The 22,459-nt window shown below is 40.9% G+C and overlaps 3 protein-coding genes across 4 annotated transcripts in view; 1 reads left to right on the forward strand and 2 right to left on the reverse strand.

The window, feature by feature from the left end:
* Positions 1 to 14,267, reverse strand: part of rgs3a (regulator of G protein signaling 3a) — a 156,050-nt gene extending 141,783 nt beyond the window's left edge. The window contains exons 1-2 of the mRNA XM_086152134.1: positions 14,244 to 14,267; positions 13,775 to 13,860 (exon numbers count right to left, since the gene is read on the reverse strand). Of these exons, the coding sequence (XP_086008260.1) occupies positions 13,775 to 13,778 (4 nt within the window). The 5' untranslated portion in view covers positions 13,779 to 13,860; positions 14,244 to 14,267. The remainder of the gene's footprint in view (positions 1 to 13,774; positions 13,861 to 14,243) is intronic.
* A 1,311-nt stretch (positions 14,268 to 15,578) lies between these two features.
* rabepk (Rab9 effector protein with kelch motifs) lies at positions 15,579 to 18,321 on the forward strand. 2 transcript variants are annotated; one of them, XM_086152138.1, is made up of 8 exons: positions 15,579 to 15,611; positions 16,025 to 16,131; positions 16,231 to 16,388; positions 16,805 to 16,960; positions 17,043 to 17,207; positions 17,559 to 17,708; positions 17,818 to 17,967; positions 18,083 to 18,321. In XM_086152138.1, the coding sequence occupies exons 2-8, from the start codon at positions 16,079 to 16,081 to the stop codon at positions 18,289 to 18,291; spliced, it is 1,041 nt and encodes a 346-aa protein (XP_086008264.1). In that variant the 5' UTR covers positions 15,579 to 15,611; positions 16,025 to 16,078; the 3' UTR covers positions 18,292 to 18,321. The 2 variants fall into 2 exon arrangements, with proteins under 2 accessions (XP_086008264.1, XP_086008265.1); XM_086152139.1 differs by lacking the exon at positions 15,579 to 15,611 and adding an exon at positions 15,659 to 15,805.
* A 100-nt stretch (positions 18,322 to 18,421) lies between these two features.
* Positions 18,422 to 22,145, reverse strand: hspa5 (heat shock protein family A (Hsp70) member 5). Its single transcript, XM_086152140.1, has 9 exons — positions 22,008 to 22,145; positions 21,367 to 21,519; positions 21,022 to 21,253; positions 20,799 to 20,936; positions 20,603 to 20,715; positions 20,102 to 20,492; positions 19,735 to 19,972; positions 19,488 to 19,655; positions 18,422 to 19,390 (listed from the first exon to the last, which is right to left on the reverse strand). Exons 2-9 carry the CDS (start codon positions 21,480 to 21,482, stop codon positions 18,825 to 18,827), a joined length of 1,962 nt encoding a protein of 653 aa, XP_086008266.1. The 5' UTR covers positions 21,483 to 21,519; positions 22,008 to 22,145; the 3' UTR covers positions 18,422 to 18,824.
* Positions 22,146 to 22,459: the final 314 nt, after the last annotated feature.

Genomic DNA, 22,459 nt, shown 5'->3' on the forward strand with positions numbered 1-22,459 from the left:
CTCCTTGAAACTTGTCATGCAGTGCAGAGAAATTGATTTTTCTCAAGTTGACATAAGTAAAGCCATTTACATAAGTAAAGCGTATTCATGTTTGTAGCACACTGACAGCACATGATGGAGTAGCTTGGATCATGTGATGGGTAGAGATTTAATCTTGAAAAATTGCAAGCAACACGAGATTGCATAGTGGATACATTGTTGTGAGACAGAATATATAATCTGATATATCAATGTCCTTGGATGATCTCAGTACAAGAATTTCAAAGAGGGGAAGAAAAACAAGAAAACAATGAAATACAGATAAAGTAAAATCTCCTTTCGGGAAGGGTAAACCCTGCAGCTCCAATATTTTTGAGGCAGCAGCCTTTTAGAAGGTATTAATGGGAGAGGACAGGCCTGACAGCATTGTGGGTCACTACATGTATAAATTAAATTACACCCACTCAGAGCAATGTAAAAAAAAAAACAATATGACAAACTTATCATGACACACAAGACACAGGTTCACATTTAAATCTTTTGGTTTACTTTTTTGCAAAAATGCAGGTTGAGGTAAAAGTCCTAATTTTCATATTTATATTTACATAGAAAATAGATACACACGTACATATATACATGTGTATACATACATACTTCAACATATATATTCCTTTTACCATACAAACTATATTATACAATGGTGTACAAACTACTGTACAAAAACTGTAGTATCTACTATGCAGTCGGGTTGTATAGTGCTCATGGATCCTGTACCAAGCTTGTCTATACAAGACAGATGTAGTCAAAGATAAATTGATGCCATATAACATATGCACAATCCCTTTGTCGTAATAAATGTTGCATACTGTATGTTATGTAATATGATTTTGAAAAATGCTAAATGTTTAATGGTGAAATGCACTGTTTCTTTAGATTTATAGGAATAAAAAAGGGAGCTGGCCTTTGCATGCCCTTTCTACTGAGTATCAAAGTATGGCAGATGAATAAAGGGTACATTTATATATCAAAGTGTAAAAATATATTCTATTTGTACTGTAACGTTGCTTCTTCAATTTGTTTTAGACTTCCTGTTTACCTTGTTTTCCATCATATATTCTGTGGCACCTTCTGTCTTCAGTGTTATTTAAATGTGGCAATCAGTTTTATTCCTAGTTAGAATTGAAGAATCAATTGAAGTTAGAATAGAATGAATTGATCAGGACGATATCGACTCTTTGCGAGGATTAATAGGCAAAAGAAACGTCTTAAGTGGTCTCATTCCGGGAGACGTTTTAGAGCAGCTGACTTATGACACTGCCATGGAGCCTCTCTCATAACTCCTAATTACAAGGTCATTAACAACCCGGGGCTATAGCACAGCTAAAGAATACCAGGACTTTCAACAAAAGTTTTTTTGTTCAGGTACTCCAACATTATTCAGCACAAAAACAAAAATCAATGACTGCAGTTTCAAAAAAGAGGGTTGAGAAAGCTCAAGCTTCCATGAGTGTGTGCTTGTGTGTGTGTCTGCTCAGCTCCTTATCTTCCACCTCCCTGTCTTTTTCTATCTCCGTTAATTGGCTTTGCTGCCTTTTTGTCACATTTACATTTGAAAACATGTACCCCGCCAGCATCCACCGCGGCCAAACCAGGGGACAGTGGTGGTCTTTATGTGACAAGTAAAATAGCCATTATCAGCCGAAAGGAGCAAAAAGAGAGACTGGACTTAATCAGTGTTCTGTAAACATTTTCTGTGAGAACTGGGGCCATTTTAAAGAAGTTGGGAAACTGCGGTGTATAGGATTTAGAGTTTTCATCTGGGTTCGGTGCCAATTCAACCCATTTGATCCAGCAGGGAACAAAGAACAGACTTGATGAGAGCGCCACAAGGCGCTCTCTCACCCAATTTCCTTTTTAAACCAGGGTTTAACTTTGTGAAACCCATCTCATTCGTTATTAGGTGTCAAAATGAGTGAGACGGAGCTCTGGCTGCATTAACTACCATGGAGAATAGGTGGTGTACTAAAGCAATAGACTTCTTGGAGGGAGACTTATGGACATGCATGTCAGGCTTTCAAAGAAAAAGAGTCTACAAGGACAAGGTCTCACAACTCGTTCATTCATTCATTGTCTATGCCGCTTCTCCTGGATGCAGGGTCGCAGGGACCCTGGAGTCTATCCCAGCTGTCATTCGGCAAGAGGCAGGGTTCAACTGGACCGGTCACCAGGTTGACGGTCGACCACAGGGTCACATGTAGAGACAAACAACCATTCACACGTCCGGGCAATTTAGGGTCCTCCAATGAAACTCCTGCATGTAATCAGAATATGGGAGGAAACTGGAGAAAACCTCCAAAGATACGGAGAGAACATGCAAACTCCATGCGGAAAGCCCCCCAGTTGGAAATGAACCAGGGACTTATTCTAAGAACCATGTGTGTCAAACACGCAACAATTCATTTCCCCCGGTCAGTTAGGGGCATCACTTATTTTCCTCTATATTTGAGTTGGTTCTCTAATAAAAGCTAGCCAATAACTTCTAATGCTAGAACGAAGGCCATTGAAAATCTACCTCCTAGCCATCTGTCAAATCTGATCTTTTGTTTTTGTGTTGTCGCTCTCACTCTCTGTAACCCCAAAGTACGATCATCCACCGCATTTGCAGCCATCCTCCGCAACTCTTCTTTTCCTCCCCAAGTCTGTGTCTAACTCTGGCATCGCCTCAAATCCCAGACGGCGATGCAGCAATCATCGCAACAGCGCCGGTGGGACACAGAAACAAAAGGTAGCAAATAGCACAAGGAGCAAACCAGAGAGACAGAAATTCCAATTCAAATCACAGCTAACAAGTTAAGCATCAAACTTTTTGTGCCCTTTTATGTGTCTTAGCTGAAAACTGGGACATTTTGCATTATTTAAGTAGCAAAAGAACATCTGTGGCCTAGTTATTATCATTAGTAAGCATGTGTGTGTGTTTGTGTGTGTGTGTGTGTGTCTGTGTGTGTGTTTAAATACTGTCCTTAAAATGAAAAGGATCTTTTGCATTTAACATCCACACAGCACCAGTACGCGGCTGAGTTCAGTGCCCGAGGAACGATCCTGTTTTTTTTATTTTGTTTTTGTCTTTCTTTCTTTGGTACCTTGTTCAGAGCACCAGAAGGAGTATTAACTTCCTAAGGAAAATCTGAGTTTCCTGAGAGGAACTCAAGAGAATTCCTCGGTCCACATGACTCACAAAGTTGAGAGTTTAAGATGTAAATGATTCAATAAAAACAAAATCACCTGGGGAAAACAGTCCGCCTTCATTGACTGTACTTTTAACTTCCAATTTCCACAACTATTAGATATGTCAAGAAAAAAATGTAATTTATACATTGAGTTGTTTTCATGAATATTAACTTTATATTGCGACATGACTGCTATATAAACTGTCCCAGTTGGCGCTTTATCAATCACATTTCCATCTTCATGTTGCCATGATCACGTTAATTATGTCATGATGATGATGATGGCAGCAAGCAGCTACACTGAAGATCAATTTTAGTGTGAGAGAGACCTCGCTTTGACCCCAGAGATGTGACACTCCATGATATTATATTTTGGTTGAAAATTAAATTAATGTTGATGTCCAACCCCATTGTTGAGTTTAAAAGGAGCAAACCCGTTTAAAATCTTATAGAGCAAATGTTATTTGTATATTTGGAAGATGGTTTAATTAGCACTTTTCGTCACCCTCCACTGACACCAGTATGGAAAATCAAACTGTTGCCATTGACAACCTACATTTAGCCCACATTCAAACAACTATTGACATTTGGACAGCGTCGCTATCCAGCTGGGTGCCTTGTGGGAACACAGACGCATCATGTTAATTTACATACAAAATGTGCAGATTTGCAAATACCAGCGCAGGCTGATGTCGACGGGTAAAAACTTCTTGCCAACACATTGCTTATAGTTTTATTTTTACAGCAAAGCTATCCTAATCCTTAGAATACTGAATAGGCCAGTCACGATTTTCCTTCGACCTCCTCCCGACACATCGTACATATGCATGGCAGTCGCCCCCCCACAACTGTAACCGCACCCCTGTAATACCTTATTAAATTGTATGAACAGGTAAACACTGGATAATGGATGAGGCTTTAGTCTTACAAAAAACAGGGTAGGTGCTACCTCCTCTGCTCTGCATAATACCCTCCATAAATGATTCAGGGTGTCACCAGATGAGGAGGGGTAACCTCATTACCTAAAGGACTCTGAGCCTAATAGCTGCTACGAATAATAACCATCTTAATTTTAACACGCCGCAGGATAGAGTCCTTTAAATAAAATGGATACATTTTTTATTACATCACAATGACGGAGGACATCCTACAACCCTTGGAACATTTTCATTTGACACGGCTTTCCAGATTTTACCCTAAGATACATAAAACTTCATCGGACAATCTGCAAGTTATTTCCCCGCAAGAGAAAAAGTACAAGAGTCTTTCTCACCATAGGTGCTGACAAAGAAGGATGATGTCTCGGTAGGGTTTGCGGGGGGGTTCCGCAGGTAAACTCTGAAATGGGCCATGGTATGGAGAATATGTTGGCTCCCACCACAGACTGGCGGGTTTCAACTATATAGAGAAGAGCAGTAGTGAAACATGACGCGTATGTGTTTGTCTGTGTGTGTATGTGTGTCTGTGTGTGTGAGCAACTAAAGATGGAGCACAACCCTCCAGAGGTTTCTGTCACATTAGAAATTGCATTAGCTTTTTTAAGCTTGTCTGTGAGGTTATAGTTAGCAGTAGGCAACCGTCTTAAGATGTGGCGTTTGTTTATGGATAGGTTTTGAAAACCCCTTGTAGAATCCAACAGAAAAGGCAAAAGTTTGAGAGTCGTGTGATGATTGCAGAATTTAAAACAAATAACTCTGATAAATGTCGATGTGCATGTGATATGCAGTATTAAAGCATTTCAGCACAGCAAATTGAATTTTGCCGAGCTCATTGTGGAGGCCTTACCTCCCTAAAGGTATCACGAACAGATGTATGGCATCTTTTATTCAATCATGCATGGGCCTCTCAGGGCAAACTGGAGTTCAGCCTGTGGTTAATTTGTGGAAGTGACGTTTTCTATTATGTATTTATCCATATCCCCTCCAAGGGCTTTCCAGGTGGCTCTGAGGACAAGTGATGATGTACAACAGATCAGGAGTTCATGGCTATTTATGTATCAGCGTCTCTTTTCATGTATATATTACCCCATTGTAATGCTGGTATAAGTGCATCATATATATCTAGAACAGTGGCAAAACCATGTTTTGTAGATTTTCCTTTCGCCAAAGATAAATACATTACATATCTTACGGAACAATGCTCATGGCAAGAATGCAGGGATAACAGCAGGACCCACAGCTGCAAATTACTATGAAATTACTGTAATAGCAAAAATTTTTTTTGCTAACAAGGCATAGATCTTGCATGTGTGTGTGTGTGTGTGTCTCATTCTTCTTCTCCTTTCGGCTTTCCTTTCAGGGTTCATCACTGTGAATCAACCCTCTCCATCTAACCCTATTTTCTGTGTCCTCCTCTCGCACACCAACTACCTTCATATCCTCTCTCACTACACCCATAAATCTTCTCTTTGGTCTTCTTCTAGACCTCCAATTTCAGCATCTGTCTACCAATTCACTATCTCTCCTCTGTACATGACCGAACCATCTCAATCGGGCTTCTCTGACCTTCTCTCCAAAACACCTAACATGTGCAGTTCCTCTGATAGGCTCATTCCTGATCTTATCCATCCTATCCACCCAGACAACCTTACCATCTTCATCTCTGCGACCTCTAGTTCTGCCTCCTATCTTTATCATTGTAACTGTTTGTAGGCCATACAGCATCACTGGTCTCACCACTGTCTTGTACACCTTTCCTTTCATACTGGCTGATAGTCTTCTATCACATAGTACCCCTGGCACTTTTCTCCACCCATTGCAACTTGCTTGAACCCGTCTCTTCACCTCTTTTCCACACTCTCCGCTGCTTTGGACTGCTGACCCCAAATACCTGAAATCCCCCAACTTCTTGATTTCCACTCGCTGTAGCCCCACTGTTCCACCCAGGTTCCCCTCATTCACACACATATACTCTGTCTTGCTGCGACTAACCTTCATTCCTCTCCTTTCCGGTGCATACCTCCACCACTCTAGATTTTCCTCACCCTGTTCTCTGCTCTCATTACAGATCACAATGTCGTCTGCAAACATCATGCTTCATGGAGATTCCTGTCAAACCTCATCTGTCAGCCTGTCCATCACCACTGCAAACAAGAATGGCCTCAGAGCTCATCCCTGATGGAGTCCCACCTCCACCTTGAACTTCTCTGTTACCCCAAAGACTATATCAAAATGTGCTTGAATTTTCATCCCTTCCCTTCATTATCAAAGAGACCAACATTAAATTGAGTATCTAAACCTTTCTGTTCATAACAGGCACACTGAGTTTCAAACACAGACTCTAGGTATCCTTTGATTAATTTACGTAAATGACCCTAAACCTATGATTAGTAAATCTACCTTCTGATAACATTTAAAATTGTCAATTTATAGGAAACTTTCATTTACTTGCCAAAAAAGCTTATTAAAAATCCATTTTCATATGAATATTAAAAAAAAAATGTTTGTTTTTTTTTCGCTGTGCTTTTTATGTCAGTCTTTAAAATTTTTATCTAGTTAACACACTCAGAGATCTTTGGGTAAAAATTGAAATGACCCCCACTCAAACCTTTAATTAGGTGAGGTTATTTGACAAAGAAATAAATCCTGGCAAGACAGACTGGGAGGGACGTGGACTGCAAAACTTTTTGATGTCTTTGAAATAGATGGTGAATAAGGCTAAATCCATGAGCTATTTGAATAATCTGCCTGACTGTGGTAACAGCTGAACTCATTTGACCACTGGAGAGTTGTCAAATCTCTCAAAGGCACTCCTTCATCCACCCTCTCACAAGAGATTATCCTGGACTCTCAAAGTATTGAATGACAACAGGGAGATTTCCAATGCTTTTAATGATAATATTCTTAAATACGTCTGCTTTCTTTTTGATTAACCTATTTGCATAGATGAGACACACAAAGCTCAGGGTAATATATCAGTGTTTTGGAAGAAAAATCATTCATTTGAAGTGTCTTTTTCTTTCAAACAAATTAAATGTTTCAGGTTTGGATATGGGTTGTGCGTGAAAAGCTCTCTTAGACCTATTAGGCTAAACAGCCCCCATCACAGCTGAGATTTTGACACTGATTTTTAATTCTACGCTCTTTTGTGGTTATTTTCCTAAAGTCATGAAATAAGGGTGACAAGTGAAAATATTCCAATAATTACTGACCTGACTCCAAAGTCTAAAGTCAGATTTTGAAACATTCGGTAAATTTTTAAAAAACTCACTCGTCACAAAATGTAGCTTGAATCATAATCAAACAAGGTGTAAAGTTAACCAAAGACATTGGAAGACAATACTTGTAAAAAAAAAAAAACACAATTTCTGCTCTTTCAGGCACAGTATTTGATGCTGTTAACTAGGTTTACTGGTGTATAATTTGATTTTAAAATAAATGTTATAAGAATTTGTTGCAGATGCCGATATGCTATATTAAATCAGACACCTGTAAAGTGCACTTTAAGCAAATTATACAATTTTTATGCAACTCTGCAAATTTGGATCAAAACCAGATGCATTAAGTCTGACTGTGATTTGAGAAAGCAATCACTTCTATTTTTTTTTTAATGCTTCTTCGCCTTTCCCTTTAGGCTGTTCCCTCCAGGGGTCACAACAGCCAATCATCTGCCTCCTTCTAACTCTATTGTCTGTATCCTCTTCTCCCACACCAGCTATTTCAGTCCATCCATAAATCTCCCCTCAGGTCTTGCTCCAGGCCCCCCCGCCTGGCAGTTCCAAGCTCAACATCCTTCTACCCAGATCTTTACTATCTCTCCTCTGTCTATGTCCAAACCATCTCAGTCTGACTTTATCTCCAAAACAACTAACACAGGCTTTCCCTCTGATGGACTCTTTCCTGATCCTATCCACCCCCCTCACCCCCGAGGGGAACCTCAACATCTTTATCTCTGCTGCCTCTACCTCTGCTTCCTATCTTCTGCTCAGAGTCTCCAAACCAGACAACATTGTTGGTCTCACCATCCTGTCATAACCTTTCATTATTGCTTTTATATGTCAGGAACAGTTCTACATTAGTTTGAAGCTATTCACAGTCGGATCATTAGCCATGTAATAATTTTTCATTTAATGGGACCAAAATGTAATATGTCACAGTACTAAAAAGATATCATGGTATTTTGCAACACAATGAGCTTTCATTCAAATCAGATATGCTTATGCTCACAAAGAGTTCTCAAAATGGTTAGCAAAGTGTCTCCATATTTTGTTACTAGGACAGTTTTAGAAGTCAAGCTGTGAGCTTGCTCGCATTTGGGACAGTCTTGCGTCTACAACCAACGACCAAGTCCCAACCGGGCATTGGCAGTTGTGACTTAGTTGGTAGTGTGGGCATCCCTCCAATTGGAAGTTTGGCAGTTCTCACAGCTTCCCCCTGTCAGCATGCTGAAGTGTCCATGGAGAACACACCAAAATTCCCCCTGATGGTCTGGTGAGCAGCTTGTATGGCACCTCTGCTGCCATCGGTGTGTATGTGAATGTAAAATGCTCTGGAACTGCAAGGTGTTGAATATGCAGTTAAAGATGAGACTATGTTACCAATATTTTACTAATAATGTACTGCTAGCTACTGTCAGTCAAAGTTGTTTGTCAAATATCCATCATTCATTGTCCATGCTGCTTATCCAGCACAAAGGGTCAGAGGTTGGAGCCAATCCCAGGTAACAATGGACAAGAGATGGTCGCCTATGATTGAAATATCGTTTGTTTGTTTTTTTTAATTCGAGTCTCTACCAGTGCAAAATAGACCTTCTCCATCTGTCATAGTAATCTATTTTTCAATGAATGTTAAATGTACTTTTTATAATCCTGTTTACAATTATAGGCCAGCACATTCAACAATCAGGGGACAAACCGCTATTTTTTGAATCTAATGAATAAAAATGATCAGAGACAAATGAACCTATGTAAAAAAAAAAAAAAACGTGTCAAAATATTTTAAAAATGTATTCTGTTAATTAATTTCCAGATTAAACCACTGGTGAAATAATAGCTGGGTCAGTGTTGTGGTTCCATGGCTATAATCCAGATTATTTCACAGCACGATTTAACACACCTCAGGGTTAAATGTGACACAACAGAGAAGCAGCAGGCGCACTAATTCATCAGCCCCTGCGGCTGTGTACAAGTAACCCAGAGTTGAACTTGCCACATTTCAATGCTAACCGTACGAACACACAACTAATCCAGATTAACAAACTGCCCACCCAAAAAGTAGGCAACCCAATCAAGTGTTAAGTGTTAAAGAGTAAGAAGAAAAAAGGGAAGGTTGTTGGCTTGTGCTTTGGCTCATGCACATTGTCCACATTCAAATCAGCATGCATTGTCCCAACAATCACTTCTTTACAATGATATGGGGTGGGAGAAACTATTTTGAGCTGCCAAAAAATTACATCTCCAATTATCTCTTTCTCCTGCCTTCCTCAGAAGCACTTTTTTGAGTTGTTTTTCCTTTTTCCTCTCATTCTGTCCGTCCACAAAAAGCCCCTGATTCATTTAGTCCTTATCAGTTACAGTGAAGGGAAAACAAAGGGTCTCTGTGAAATTCATACTCAGCTTCCCTGATGGGAAACCCAACAGATAATACTTATATGATTAGTTCAGAGTAACAGGACAGGATTTCTATGGTATATGTTTGTCCCTGACAGAAACATACACCTACTCATTGCCACAACAACAACAACCAAAATCTGTAGCAAATACGAATACTGACGCAAGTCTTCCAAAATCTGTGTCAATGGTCAGTCAAATATTGACCAATCAGCTGCGTGTTGCTGTAAATCTGTTGTGCCTGTGCTTTCTCACAATTGCCATTGTTTTCTCCAGACCATACTGCCATCTATTGGCTTTTTTAGTTTCAGCATTTCTGGTCAAATTAAAATGGGAAAATTAGTCCTCAATGAGTCCTTTATTTATTTTTTTAACATGAAACAATTATCATGTATGTATATGGAATTTGTACATTTGTCATTGTTTACATATAAACCTTGAGTCAGTATACTTTGCATTATTCTTCTTTTTCTTATTTTATCTTATCTATTTTATTTTAAATCACGTTATTCATCTTACCGGTAATTTTATCAAACTCAAACATGACTTTTTGTTGAACACAGAAATGTCCACTGCTAAAATGAATTAAACGGATGTCAGCGTGATTACAATGAGACTGGGATTAAAATAATTAGTTTCTAAGGATCCCCTGAAAGATGACTGAGTGACACAAAATTTTTAGATATACAACTTATAAAAATCTAACCAGGTTATAATGTGTGGCTGAAAAGCCACAGGCAAAAAACTGAAATACACACCAGGATTAAGCTAAAGCCAGAATCCATCAAAAGGCTGGGTGCCACATTTTTAAGTTTGCGATAGCAAACAGATTCACAATAATGCCACAAATTCCTGTGAAGTTTCACAAGGCTAATGCTGTTTCCTGACCATTGCATTAGTAGCACCATTGTGAACTAAAAATGATTCACTGAGGTCATACTGACCATTTTACCCCAGGGATGGGAGCCACTGTGAGACATCCATCTTTGTATTTTGGAGAATATTCAGTACAAAGGTATTTTTTTACTCTGCCGTCTGAAACAGTGATTATAAAATTTATCCAGGTCTAGACCCCAAAAATATAGATGACAGGGATCAGGGATCTATCCCAGGAAGTATTTTCAATGTGAAAGTGATTTTTAGTGGATTTATTCTCTGATATTTCTCTCTGGTATGTTTGTGGAATTTTGTGAGGAAAAAAATAAATAAAACTTAATTAAGTAGCAAAATGAAATTTCTAAAATGTGATGAAAATTCCAGCGAAAATCATCACTTGCTGATTTTTTTTCATTTACAGCTATATATTGGAGGGGCATGTAACAGAGCCATTTTTTTTCCTTTTTTGTTGTTTTCTTTAATATTACCATTTTCTCTCCCGGATTCATGGAAGTGGCGTTGTGCAATAAAGTCTACAGAACTTGAGGAAATAAAGTCATACTAGAATATAATGAAAAAGTTTGTGCATGGTGGCAGAATGTGTAACAGGTAGATTCGAGACCCCCTGTTCATTTCCAAATTTTCAGCAACATTTATAGACAGATGGGTGTTTTGTAAAACACTGATGTTACTTGTGCAAAACCTTGGCCTAACTAAGCATATAAATGCCAAAAATTGTGCTGTAGCTACAAATTGGAAATTAAAAATTGACAGCAATAATGATTTTTATTTTTTATTTTTTTATGATACATTTTTTAGTAAACATCCAAAAATGTTAATTGTCTTAGATTTCTAGATTTATTGTCATGTTTATGTAAGCAATACATTGTTATTTTTTTAAGTAAATATACAAATCATTTTTTTCTCATTTTGAACATTGCAATAAAATTGTACCATGTAGATGGGAGTTTGTATGCCTGCCCATAAAAATCACATGAAAGACATGAACAAACAAATCCAACACATCTTTTAAAAGGAGTAATGGCATAGCCTACTGGGCATTTCATGAAATGCAAACTTATATGTGTAGTACATGCAACATTTATGGAAAACAAGTCAGGTCATATCAAACAAGATTTCAAAGGGAATTGACCTTGGAAAGTTTTAACTTGTAACACGGGATGTAAGACATAGGAACTGCTAATTATAGGAAGATATATCCAGAGACAGAACTAAGTGTTGATTTTCTTAGCAGCCAAACTACAGAGCAAGAAAATAACCACCAGCCCCATGCCACTCAAGGCCAAAACATTACCTTCAAACCTTTATCGGGTAACAGGATGTAGTATCCTGCCTCTTGAGTCAAGTCCAGAATGTAAAGCAACGAACTAGGAAATATACACTGACTTGACTCGGAAGAAGCTTTTTAATGCAAGGTGTGACACACTAACCTTGCGCCCAGATCTGTGCAGTGAGAGTGGACAACTGAAGCAGACTCAGTCTGAAGAGTCTTCATTGCCAGTTTCAGCAGGAGGCTCCTGAGGCAAGCAAGAGTCAGTGAGCATGGCCAAAGGAAAGCAATACAAGCCCCTTGCCAGCAGAACTGAAAGGATCAGTCACTGACTGTGGCTGTGTAGACGGATGCACCAAACTTTACAACAGACCTGCCTCATTGGAATGTGTATCTTCATAGGTTTTAACGCCCACTGACTTTGAGGTACAAAAATGATGTGTTTCCATGTTGGTGTCATCGAGGGATCACCTGCAACTTCTTTTCCTTTCAGCTTGTCCCTCCAGGGGTCGACACAGTGAATCAGCCTCCTCCCTCTAACCTTATTCTCTGTATCCTCCTGTCTCACACCAACTAACTTCATATCCTCTTTCACTACATCCATAAATCTTCTCTTTGGTCTTCTTCTAGACCTCATGCCTGGCAGCTCCAATGCCAGCATCCTTCTACCAATATATTCACTATCCCTCCTCTCTACACGACCAAACCATCTCAGTCTGGTTTCTCTGACCGTCATCAGGTTGCACTTGGAAAAAAAAGTTGGGTCCTTGGGCAGGTTTGAAAGTAAAGACTTGGCTGAAATCATGATATTCTTCAGGAATGAAAGCGAGATCAGCCGGGTCAACATCTTCAGGGTTTGCTGGAGACGGACTTGGAGGGATGGCAGTCACCGACGTTCATCCAGGGACAAGCAGGTACAAACAACCTGCATTGGTTCTGGTTAGGGAGTGGTGGAACTGCGTGCTGAACTGGAGAGAGCTGTGAGAAGATGAATAGTTAGTTCTGTGCACGACCTGTTGCTTACTTCTTCCTTGTTTCTCTCCCTCAGACAATTATCAAGACAGATAGCCATAGATGTATGTTCATTAAAGGTTTGGGTTCATCCAAGGGAGATATTCATCCTTCCAGGAGTCATTGAGGGTATGAAAAGGTGCTTTCAGGCACGGGGGAGTTCCGCCCAGATGCTCACTGAAGGTTTGTTTGAATTCTTGAATGAATTCATTAAAGGTGCAACCAAAGCTGGAATGATCCTAGAATCAGCCCTCCGACCATCTTAGGGCTTTGCCAGAGAGGAGTCCAAGGACGAACAAAATCTTGGCATCAACATGGGTGAAGCAATGTGGTGAATGATTGAAGACCAGACTGCCCACGGCCATAAGGCTGTACAACAGAAGTCTGGACGGCATACAATTCTGACCAGCCTGAGTGCACCTGTGCTGCTTTGACAATTCCACAATCTCACTACCCGACCCCATTCACGTCATGTCCTAATTCTGCTGTCAACTCTTATCTTTGTTTGTCCCAGCCAGCACACATCCTGCCTATTTTTGTTTATTTTATTCATTGATATTTATTTTGTCACTCTCTTCATATTGTTGTTTGGTTCTAGTTCCTAGTTTGGGTCCCTGTTCCTTGATGTTGTCAATTGTCAACCCTAATGTTGTTGTTGTTAGCGTTGTCTGCTATCTGTTGTCTATTTGTGGATTTTTTTTGTCTCGCTATCTTCTGTCTTATGCCTATTTATATTCGTATTAACATTTATTTCCCTTTTTGACAAGATAACTGTTATGCTGCTGTGATAAAGGAATTTATCCTATGGGGATCAGTAAAGTTTATCTTATGATGACAGCTCACCCATTTTGGAGAAATTCTCAGGAGATGTAGGCTAACATCTCAGGAGGTGGAGAGGGCCTGGGAGACTGGTGGAGCAATGGGGACCTCTGCAGAAAGAGATGGATTAGATTGATGACTCGTTAGAAGCTGGGTGAGCTGAGCCAAACACTGGATCGTGATATTTTGTTGTTCATAGAGAGACCTCAGATAGGGCTCTCCTGAGAATGTCTACTGGGTCAGAATGGACAGGATATTCTGTCTTTTTTTTTTTTGCAAGTACCTGACCCAAATGCAAAACACTCTGAGGAGGTAAGGTGTTTTAAGGAATTTATTTACAAAGAAATTAATGTGTGATTGCTTGGCTCCAAGTTGTTTCTGGAGTCGCAGGAGTCTCAGGACTGTGAAGATGATGAATGGAATCTTGGAGAATGAGTCCGTGTGGAGGTAGCTCAGAAGAATGTTAAGTGAAAGGAGACCGCTAAATACTTAACTCAAGGACAGTTGGAGTATTGAGTTCATTGGAGGGCAGACAGGTTATGCTGTGGCTGAGGAAGGAAGGAAGGAAGAGGAGCCTTGTGAAGTCAGCCATGGGTAGAGGAACCCCAGGAATCCTCACAGTTTGACGTTGATCACAAGAAGCCAGGAAGGCGCAAGATTGGAGGTTACCACTGTAGGTTAGCATTCCAACACTGAAGGGCTGGCAAGAGGCCCCTCTTAACCTCAGTCTGATGAGAGGTGATGATCTACAGGTGTGCATGCACACCTGCTGATGTCCACCCTCCTGCAGGGCTGCTGCTCTATGAGGCCCTCTGGTGGATAACTGCAAGAACCGAGAGGTAAAAGGAACTGCACACAGACTCATTAGCCCGAATCCCAACATTGACCTTCTCTCCAAAACATCTAACATGTGCTATCCCTCTAATGGACTTATTCCTGATCCTATTCATCCTTGTCACTCCCAAAGACAACCTCAACATCTTCATCTCTGCGACCTCCTGCTCTGCACCATCTTTTCGTCGATGTCAGTGTTTCTAAACCAGACAGCATTGCTGGTCTCACCTTCCTCGCTGGTCTCACCAGTGTCTTGTACACCTTTCTTAGGTTCAGTTCACATATTTGGTTTGGGCACAAGTTTCCCGACACGACCCTCTGCATTTATCCAGGCTTCGGACAGTCAGTCACTAGCCTGTGCCCCCGAGGCTGCAACTCCACCTATTTAATTGCTGTGCTCAATCTGCAAGGGCTGTTACATTCAGCCATATATCTCAGTCACACACCTAATAATGTAAATACTTAATAAAGACAGGGTAGGTAAACAAGCATGGCTGATTTAAAAATTGAGAAAAGTCAGGAAACAGTGACCTAATCATGTTATTCTCATGGGAATTTTGTCAAATACCTTATACAGCATCTGCAGATTTTCAACTCTTAATACGTAGAGAACCTGTTTCTCATGTCTGTGGAAGCAACAATGTTGAGGCATTTACATTTTGTGACATTATTTCTCATTAGACAAGCGACTGGCAGAACAGCTCTGGCTAAACCTATCAAGATTTTAACTCTCCAGCTCGAAGAGTACTGAAATTACTGTTATAACTTGTACATCCGTGCTAACCGAACGAAAAAGCTAACCCAAGTTGCTGCTACTAGAACCGTAAATTACGTGAATTGGTGCGTCGTTCACAAACAATGCCTGTTTAAAAACGTTATTCTGTTTTGGTGACATTAAATTATATTGCCAAACTTTCTCTGACTACGACTGTCAACAAGGAAAATGCTAATCGGAAGTTAGCTACAACGCTACTTCTCTCTGTAACCGGAAGCGTAGAAATCACCAGAAACGTTTCAAACGGATGAGGTGAGATAGTACATTAAATTTAACGGACAATGGGGGGTTTCCATCGGATAGCGGTGGCTGTTGTAAATCATTGCTAGCGTTGCATTGACAGACTATTAGAGTGATATGCGAGAAAGGGATATTCACAGAATTCCCGTAAAAATGTCACAGACTACAAGAAAATTTGGGCAAAGTGTTCGTTAATGCGGAACCAGGTGAAAAGATATCTTCTTTTGAATAACATCTCTGGAAACAGAACCGTATTTGCTAACTCTAGTTAGCTCATGGAGCGGCAGTACCACGTTGATGTTACATTTACTACTGTGCACAAGTCATAAATGTTTTGCGTGTCTGCCCGCAGCAAGCGCTTACAATAATAAATATGAACTGGCAGAATTTGGAATGCTGACTTTGACGTGAACTTGTACGGTTAGAAATACGGAAATACGGAAACATCACATTGATTCACTACAACATCCTCCCTAACCATGGAGCTTCTCCCCATGCTTGAAGTACTGGATACACCAAAGCAAGGAGTGTGGTAAGCGAATAGTAAGACATGATTAAGACCTATTACGATTAAAATTAAACAGTAATGACTGATCTTGTGTTTTTTTTCTTCTCGCTTCTCCGTCCACAGGTATTGCTTGGTGCCCCGGGGAAGTGCTCCGGGTGAGAGCGTGGGTCACACCTGCACCTTCATCCCATCCGCAGAAGAAGGAGGAAAAGGAAAAATCCTAATTGTCGGGGGAGCCAACCCTTGTGGAAGTTTCTCTCATTCCCATGTCATAAATTTAGGTAAAGGCCTAAATCGTGAACAAATATCAATAATTGTCCTATTAATTAAAATGAGAAAAATAATGTGGGGTATTCCTGGGGCTCTTCAGATAAACGACTCGTAGTATTATCCTGAACATGTCAACAAATGTGGTATATATTCTCTAATGCACCTTAAAAAAGAGGAGGGGGTGCGGGTGCCTAATGTTGTAGATTACAGAGTGATTCAAAAGTCAGTGTGTATCACCAGAGATATATCATATTACAGCAGTTTTATATATACTGTCTACTTTTTAAAGAAACAACCATGATATGATCAATATATTCTATAAGTAAAGACTTTTTTATTGCCTCGAGGAAAACCAGTGTTATTTGTGTGTAATGCGTCTTTCTCTCACTGTACATTTTCTGTCTTTATGTGTACATCCTCCATTCAGATAAGCATGAATGGGATGTTCCAGAGTGGGAGGGTCTGGAGCCCCGTTATGAACACTGCAGTTTTGTGCCAGACAGTTGCCCACAGAGTTTGTGGGTCTTTGGGGGAGCACAACAGACAGGCAATCGTAACTGCATCCAGAATATACAGCTAACTGGTATGGCCGGGAAACACGGAAATTGTGATGATACTAAAGAGACTTTAGCTAAAAGTGACAAGATTTCTGTGAATTTGCCTAGAGAGTGGCTTCAGGTGGAAGAATGTACCTGTGAATGGTGAGCCTCCCTGCCCAAGAACATACCATTCCAACTCAGCCTGCCTTGGGGACAGGCTTTATGTGATTTCTGGTGGGGAAACAGGAGCGTTACCTGTCTCAGACCAAAATCTCCATGTTTTTGATACAGGTAACATCAGATAAAGCACCTTGCTTTCTTGCTTGACACTATTTATACTTGCAATGTTTGTATTATATTTACACTGACTTAACTGCGCCAGTGAAAGTCATAACTGTGTCACAGCACTATATCCCACTCATAAGGACTATAAACATCACTTTCAAATGTCGCTGCGTCAGTCGTATTGATGGAATTAATCAATAATGAATGTATTCTACGTTGGTGGATTATTATTTTAGTGTTTTCAGTCTGCCCCAGAGTTCACACTTTCATAAAGGCATTTTAGATAAGTATGTTTTGCTGTAAAAATATTGTTATTTCTTCAACATTCTTCAAAATTGTTTTCAAATGTTTTCCTAGTGTCTACCACTTGGTCTCAGCCAGAAACATACGGTAGTTGCCCACCGGCCAGGCATGGACATATTATCGTAGCAGTGCAATCAAAGATCTATGTTCACGGCGGAATGGCAGGCGACAAATTCTATAATGATATGTATTCTCTCGACACAAGTAAGGCTTTTGCTACATAACTGAAGACTATCTTGAAAAATCTTTGATAACAGAATTGCACTTTGATATTGTAATATTTTGAACTAAAAATAACTCCATTGTATTAAAGCAAGCATGAAGTGGGAGAAAGTTCAGATGAAAGGAGACATCCCACCTGGAGTGGCAGCCCACTCAGCTGTGGCACTGGACAGAAGCATCTACATCTTTGGTGGATTGACAGCAGCAGGAGCCAGTAACTCCATGTACAGATTCAGCACAGGTATTTTTTTTCATCCATTGGACTATCATATTTGACCAAACCCAACTTACTGCATTGTTTGATTTTTGTAAATTTAACAATGTCACAAAACATTAACAACTTTCTTTCACTGTAGACAAAAATAGATGGATCCTTGTGAAGTTTCAGGGAGATTTGCCCGCCAACCGCCTGGACCACTCGATGTGTTTATTTCCATGGAGGCTGGAGAAAGAGGAGCAAGCAGAAAGCTCTCCAGCCTCACAGACATTTCTGGCTTTCATATTTGGCGGGATGGACACACACGGTGTTATACACAATGACAGTATAGTGACTGTATTACCATGATCAATGTACTACTGTTCTCAATAAATCTTTACAGGCTAAGTAAATGTTTTACTGATTATTCTATTAACATCTGGTTTAAAAAAGAACCAGGGAAACCCTAGTTCTAAGGATTCTAGTCTGAGAAGAAAGCTTTTGTATCAAACATTTATTTCAATGTCTTTCCAGAAGTACAATGACCAGATTCAATAAATAACTTTTAGTTTTGTCTGTGAACATAATGAAACCAGGATCCCAGACATCCAAACTCCTGAATGGACCCTCCCACAGCCCTCCCCCCGCTGAGTAACCCCATCAGGACTGCCAGAGAACAGCAGTGAGCCTCATATCCAGGCTGACGAATATTTCCGCCTTCCGGCGAAGAGATCAGCTCTTCCACACTGAAGCTTGTTTCAGTCTTTCAGAAGATTCAGTATGGTTGCTTGTTATCGCCACCTCCTTCTGGCCATTCCTCTCACTATTTGAGTCCCATCAGTCCAATATGTACATCTAGGTGCCACAATGAGAGGCTAGAAGCAAGTTAGCCTCAGAACTGCCTACAACTCATCTCTATCTTGCTCGCCTTCGCCACCCTCAGGTGGGGGTCCACCTGCGCTACCATAAAGCTTGCTGATAATTGGTTGAACCACCTCTTCCAGCTCTTTCTTTTTAGCCTGGAAGTCTTCCAGATCAGCATCTTGGTGCGACTCCATCCACTCAATTTTCTCCTCCACAGCCTTCTCGATTGCTTCCTTATCATCATCTGATAACTTGCCACCAAGCTTTTCCTTGTCGCCGATCTGGTTCTTCAGAGAGTACGCGTAGCTCTCCAATTCATTACGGGCATCAATCCTCTCCTTCAGCTTCTTGTCTTCATCCGCAAAGCGCTCAGCATCATTCACCATACGCTCAATATCTTCGGGTGTTAGACGGTTCTGGTCATTTGTGATTGTGATCTTGTTTTTATTGCCCGTGCCTTTGTCCTCAGCTGTAACACGCAGTATACCGTTGACATCAATCTCAAAGGTAACCTCAATCTGTGGTACACCACGGGGGGCAGGGGGGATGCCAGTCAGGTCAAAGGTGCCCAGCAGATGATTGTCCTTAGTCAAAGGACGCTCACCTGAAGAGAATCAATGAATTAGTCTACCTGTACCAGAGTAAGGTTTACAAAAATGCATATTTATAATGTTTTTAGTCAATGCAGGCGAAACTCTTACCTTCATAAACCTTAATGGTGACAGTGGGCTGATTATCAGAGGCGGTTGAAAAGATCTGAGATTTCTTGGTGGGCACGACAGTATTCCTGGGGATCAGCTTGGTCATTACCCCTCCGACAGTCTCAATGCCAAGGGTCAGGGGGCAAACATCCAGGAGGACCACATCACCTGGAAGATAGGAAAAAGTTAATAACTTTTTACATGGCTGTTTGGTGAAACATGGGATTTGTACCAGAAGCCAACTTACCAGTGTTTTCTTCTCCAGAAAGCACTCCAGCCTGCACAGCAGCTCCATATGCCACAGCTTCATCAGGGTTGATGCCCCTTGAGGGCTCTTTGCCGTTGAAGAATTCTTTCACCAGTTGCTGGATCTTCGGGATACGGGTGGAGCCTCCAACGAGGACAATCTCATCAATTTCTGACTTTTTCAGGTCAGCATCCTCAATAACCTTTTGTACAGGCTTCATGGTGGAGCGGAACAGATCCTATATTTAAGAGGAAAAAACACAGGGTTAAAAAACATAAAATAAATCTTTTTAAAAGGCTTTTCAAAGCATCAAATCGAGTATGCCTTAACTTTTGTGTTTTCAGATTTACAAAGTTTAATAACTTACCATGTTGAGCTCTTCAAATTTGGCACGAGTCAGAGTCTCAGAGAAGTCTTCTCCCTCAAAGAATGATTCGATCTCAATGCGAGCCTGGTGCTGGGCAGATAGTGCTCTCTTTGCCTTTTCCACTTCACGGCGCAGCTTTTGCACAGCACGGTTGTCTTTGCGCACATCTTTGCCAGTCTTCTTCTTGTAGAGTTTGATGAAGTGCTCCATGACACGCTGGTCAAAGTCTTCACCTCCCAGATGAGTGTCACCATTGGTTGCCACGACTTCAAACACACCATTGTCAATGGTCAGAAGAGAGACGTCAAAGGTTCCACCACCCAAATCGAACACAAGAATGTTCTTCTCTCCATCCTTCTTGTCAAGGCCATAAGCAATGGCAGCTGCCGTTCTACAAAATTGTATAAAAAGTAAGCTTATTAAAAACATTTTTCAAATACCAAGAAAGAAATGATTAATTAATCAGCGATTAGATTCAATGACATCCACAAAAACACTTACGGCTCATTGATGATTCTCATCACATTCAGACCAGCAATGGTTCCAGCATCCTTTGTTGCCTGGCGCTGAGCATCATTAAAGTAGGCAGGAACCGTGACAACAGCATGTGTAACCTATGAAAAGACAGATTAGATTTTATTTTACAGCCTATTCACCCTTGTGTATAATATCCTGTATAATTTGTTACTTTCTATACCTTCTTTCCCAGGTAAGCTTCAGCAGTCTCCTTCATCTTGGTCAGGACCATGGCAGAGATCTCCTCTGGCGCAAAAGTCTTCATCTGCCCGCCACCAATGTCAACCTGGATATGGGGCTTGCTCTTCTTCTCTGTGACCTAAAGATGAAGATACACGGTCAATCCATCTCGAACTTTTCATGATGATTTTCAGGCCTTTGCAGATTCATATGTAACAACTTACTTTGAAAGGCAGGTAACGAATGTCCTGCTGCACAGAGGAGTCAGCCCAGGCGCGGCCGATCAGTCTCTTGGCATCGAAAACAGTGTTCTCTGGGTTGGATGTAAGTTGGTTCTTGGCAGCATCACCAATCAGTCGCTCACCCTCACTGGTGAAGGCAACGTATGATGGAGTGATGCGATTTCCCTGGTCATTGGCAATGATCTCCACACGGCCATTCTTGAACACTCCAACACTAAAGAAAGACATCACTGATTTAAACAGTGCATTAACTTGTGAAAACTTTTGAATGTTTAATCCCACTGCTGCACAAATCACATTTGAAGCAAGTCAGACATTTTTCCTTACCAGGAGTAGGTGGTCCCCAGGTCGATACCGACCACAGTTCCTACATTCTCCTTCTTATCATCGTCCTCGGCAAACACGGTGCCGACAACCAGAAAAAGAATCCACAGCAGCTTCATCCTCGTTGTTTATCCTTCTGAGTTTATCAAGAAACACCTGCAGAATGAAAAAAAAGCCGTTTTAAACGTGGCCTATATTAAAATGACGCGGTCAGACCTTTAGACTCATAGCAAGAACATGCAGTGTGGCCCAAGCCTCAGAGTGTACTTTAGCATGTGGCACAGTCACTACGTTTTAAAGAACTGGGGAATAATTGGTGAAAAAAACTATGCCGCTTTCGACCGTCGAATACAGACTACATTGCCGGTAGCTAAGCTAGCCACGTTACCGAGTGGCTGGCAGATGTGTCACACAAACGCCGGTTTGCCGGTACAACAATGTAAAAGAGCGTGTTCGTTTCCCATTTAAACATCTAATAGCACCGTCTGGCAATTGCTTTAAAGGTGATTGGTGTTTTTTTTTTTTATTCCGTTATAATAAACCGTTAGCTTGACAGTTAGCGACCCTCGTTTCTATAAAATTTGGTCTTAAGTGCTGTTCGCGCCGACCGCAGAATAAGACGGGAGAAAAATGTTTTTACATACCTTTACTGTTGAATTGTCTAATAACGCGGGGCCTTTAAGTCTGCAGAACTGAAACTCGCCTCTCGTTGCAAACTCGCTCGTGCGTGTCCAAATATCTTACCTCTAAGAAATGATAGTGAATGGACGAGGCGATCTCCCTATATAAACCGTCACTTCTTCCCCGTCGTGGAGGCCCGTGATTGGCCGAAGAGTTGCTCGTTGGAGCACGCTGATTGGTCTCACCCGGCACGGTGGCCGTCGCTGATTTGCACACATCGGGTTCGGACGACGTCACGGGTAGCGGCTTCAGTGCCGATCCCTATTGGTTGTCTGTCAAAGGGTTCCTCGATCACGGTTTGTGCACTGAAATGTCGCTCCAGAAACCGGGAAGGGTGCGCTTCCCCCCTTCATACATTTTGAATTTTTATTGTTAACCAAATATTACCAGTTTTGTGTTGTATATTATGTATATT

The sequence above is a fragment of the Fistularia commersonii genome, chromosome 9 (assembly GCF_037954325.1).
Source record: "Fistularia commersonii isolate RoL2024-O1a breed Wild chromosome 9, RoL_Fcom_v1.0, whole genome shotgun sequence".
NCBI classification, from domain to species: Eukaryota; Metazoa; Chordata; class Actinopteri; order Syngnathiformes; family Fistulariidae; genus Fistularia; species Fistularia commersonii.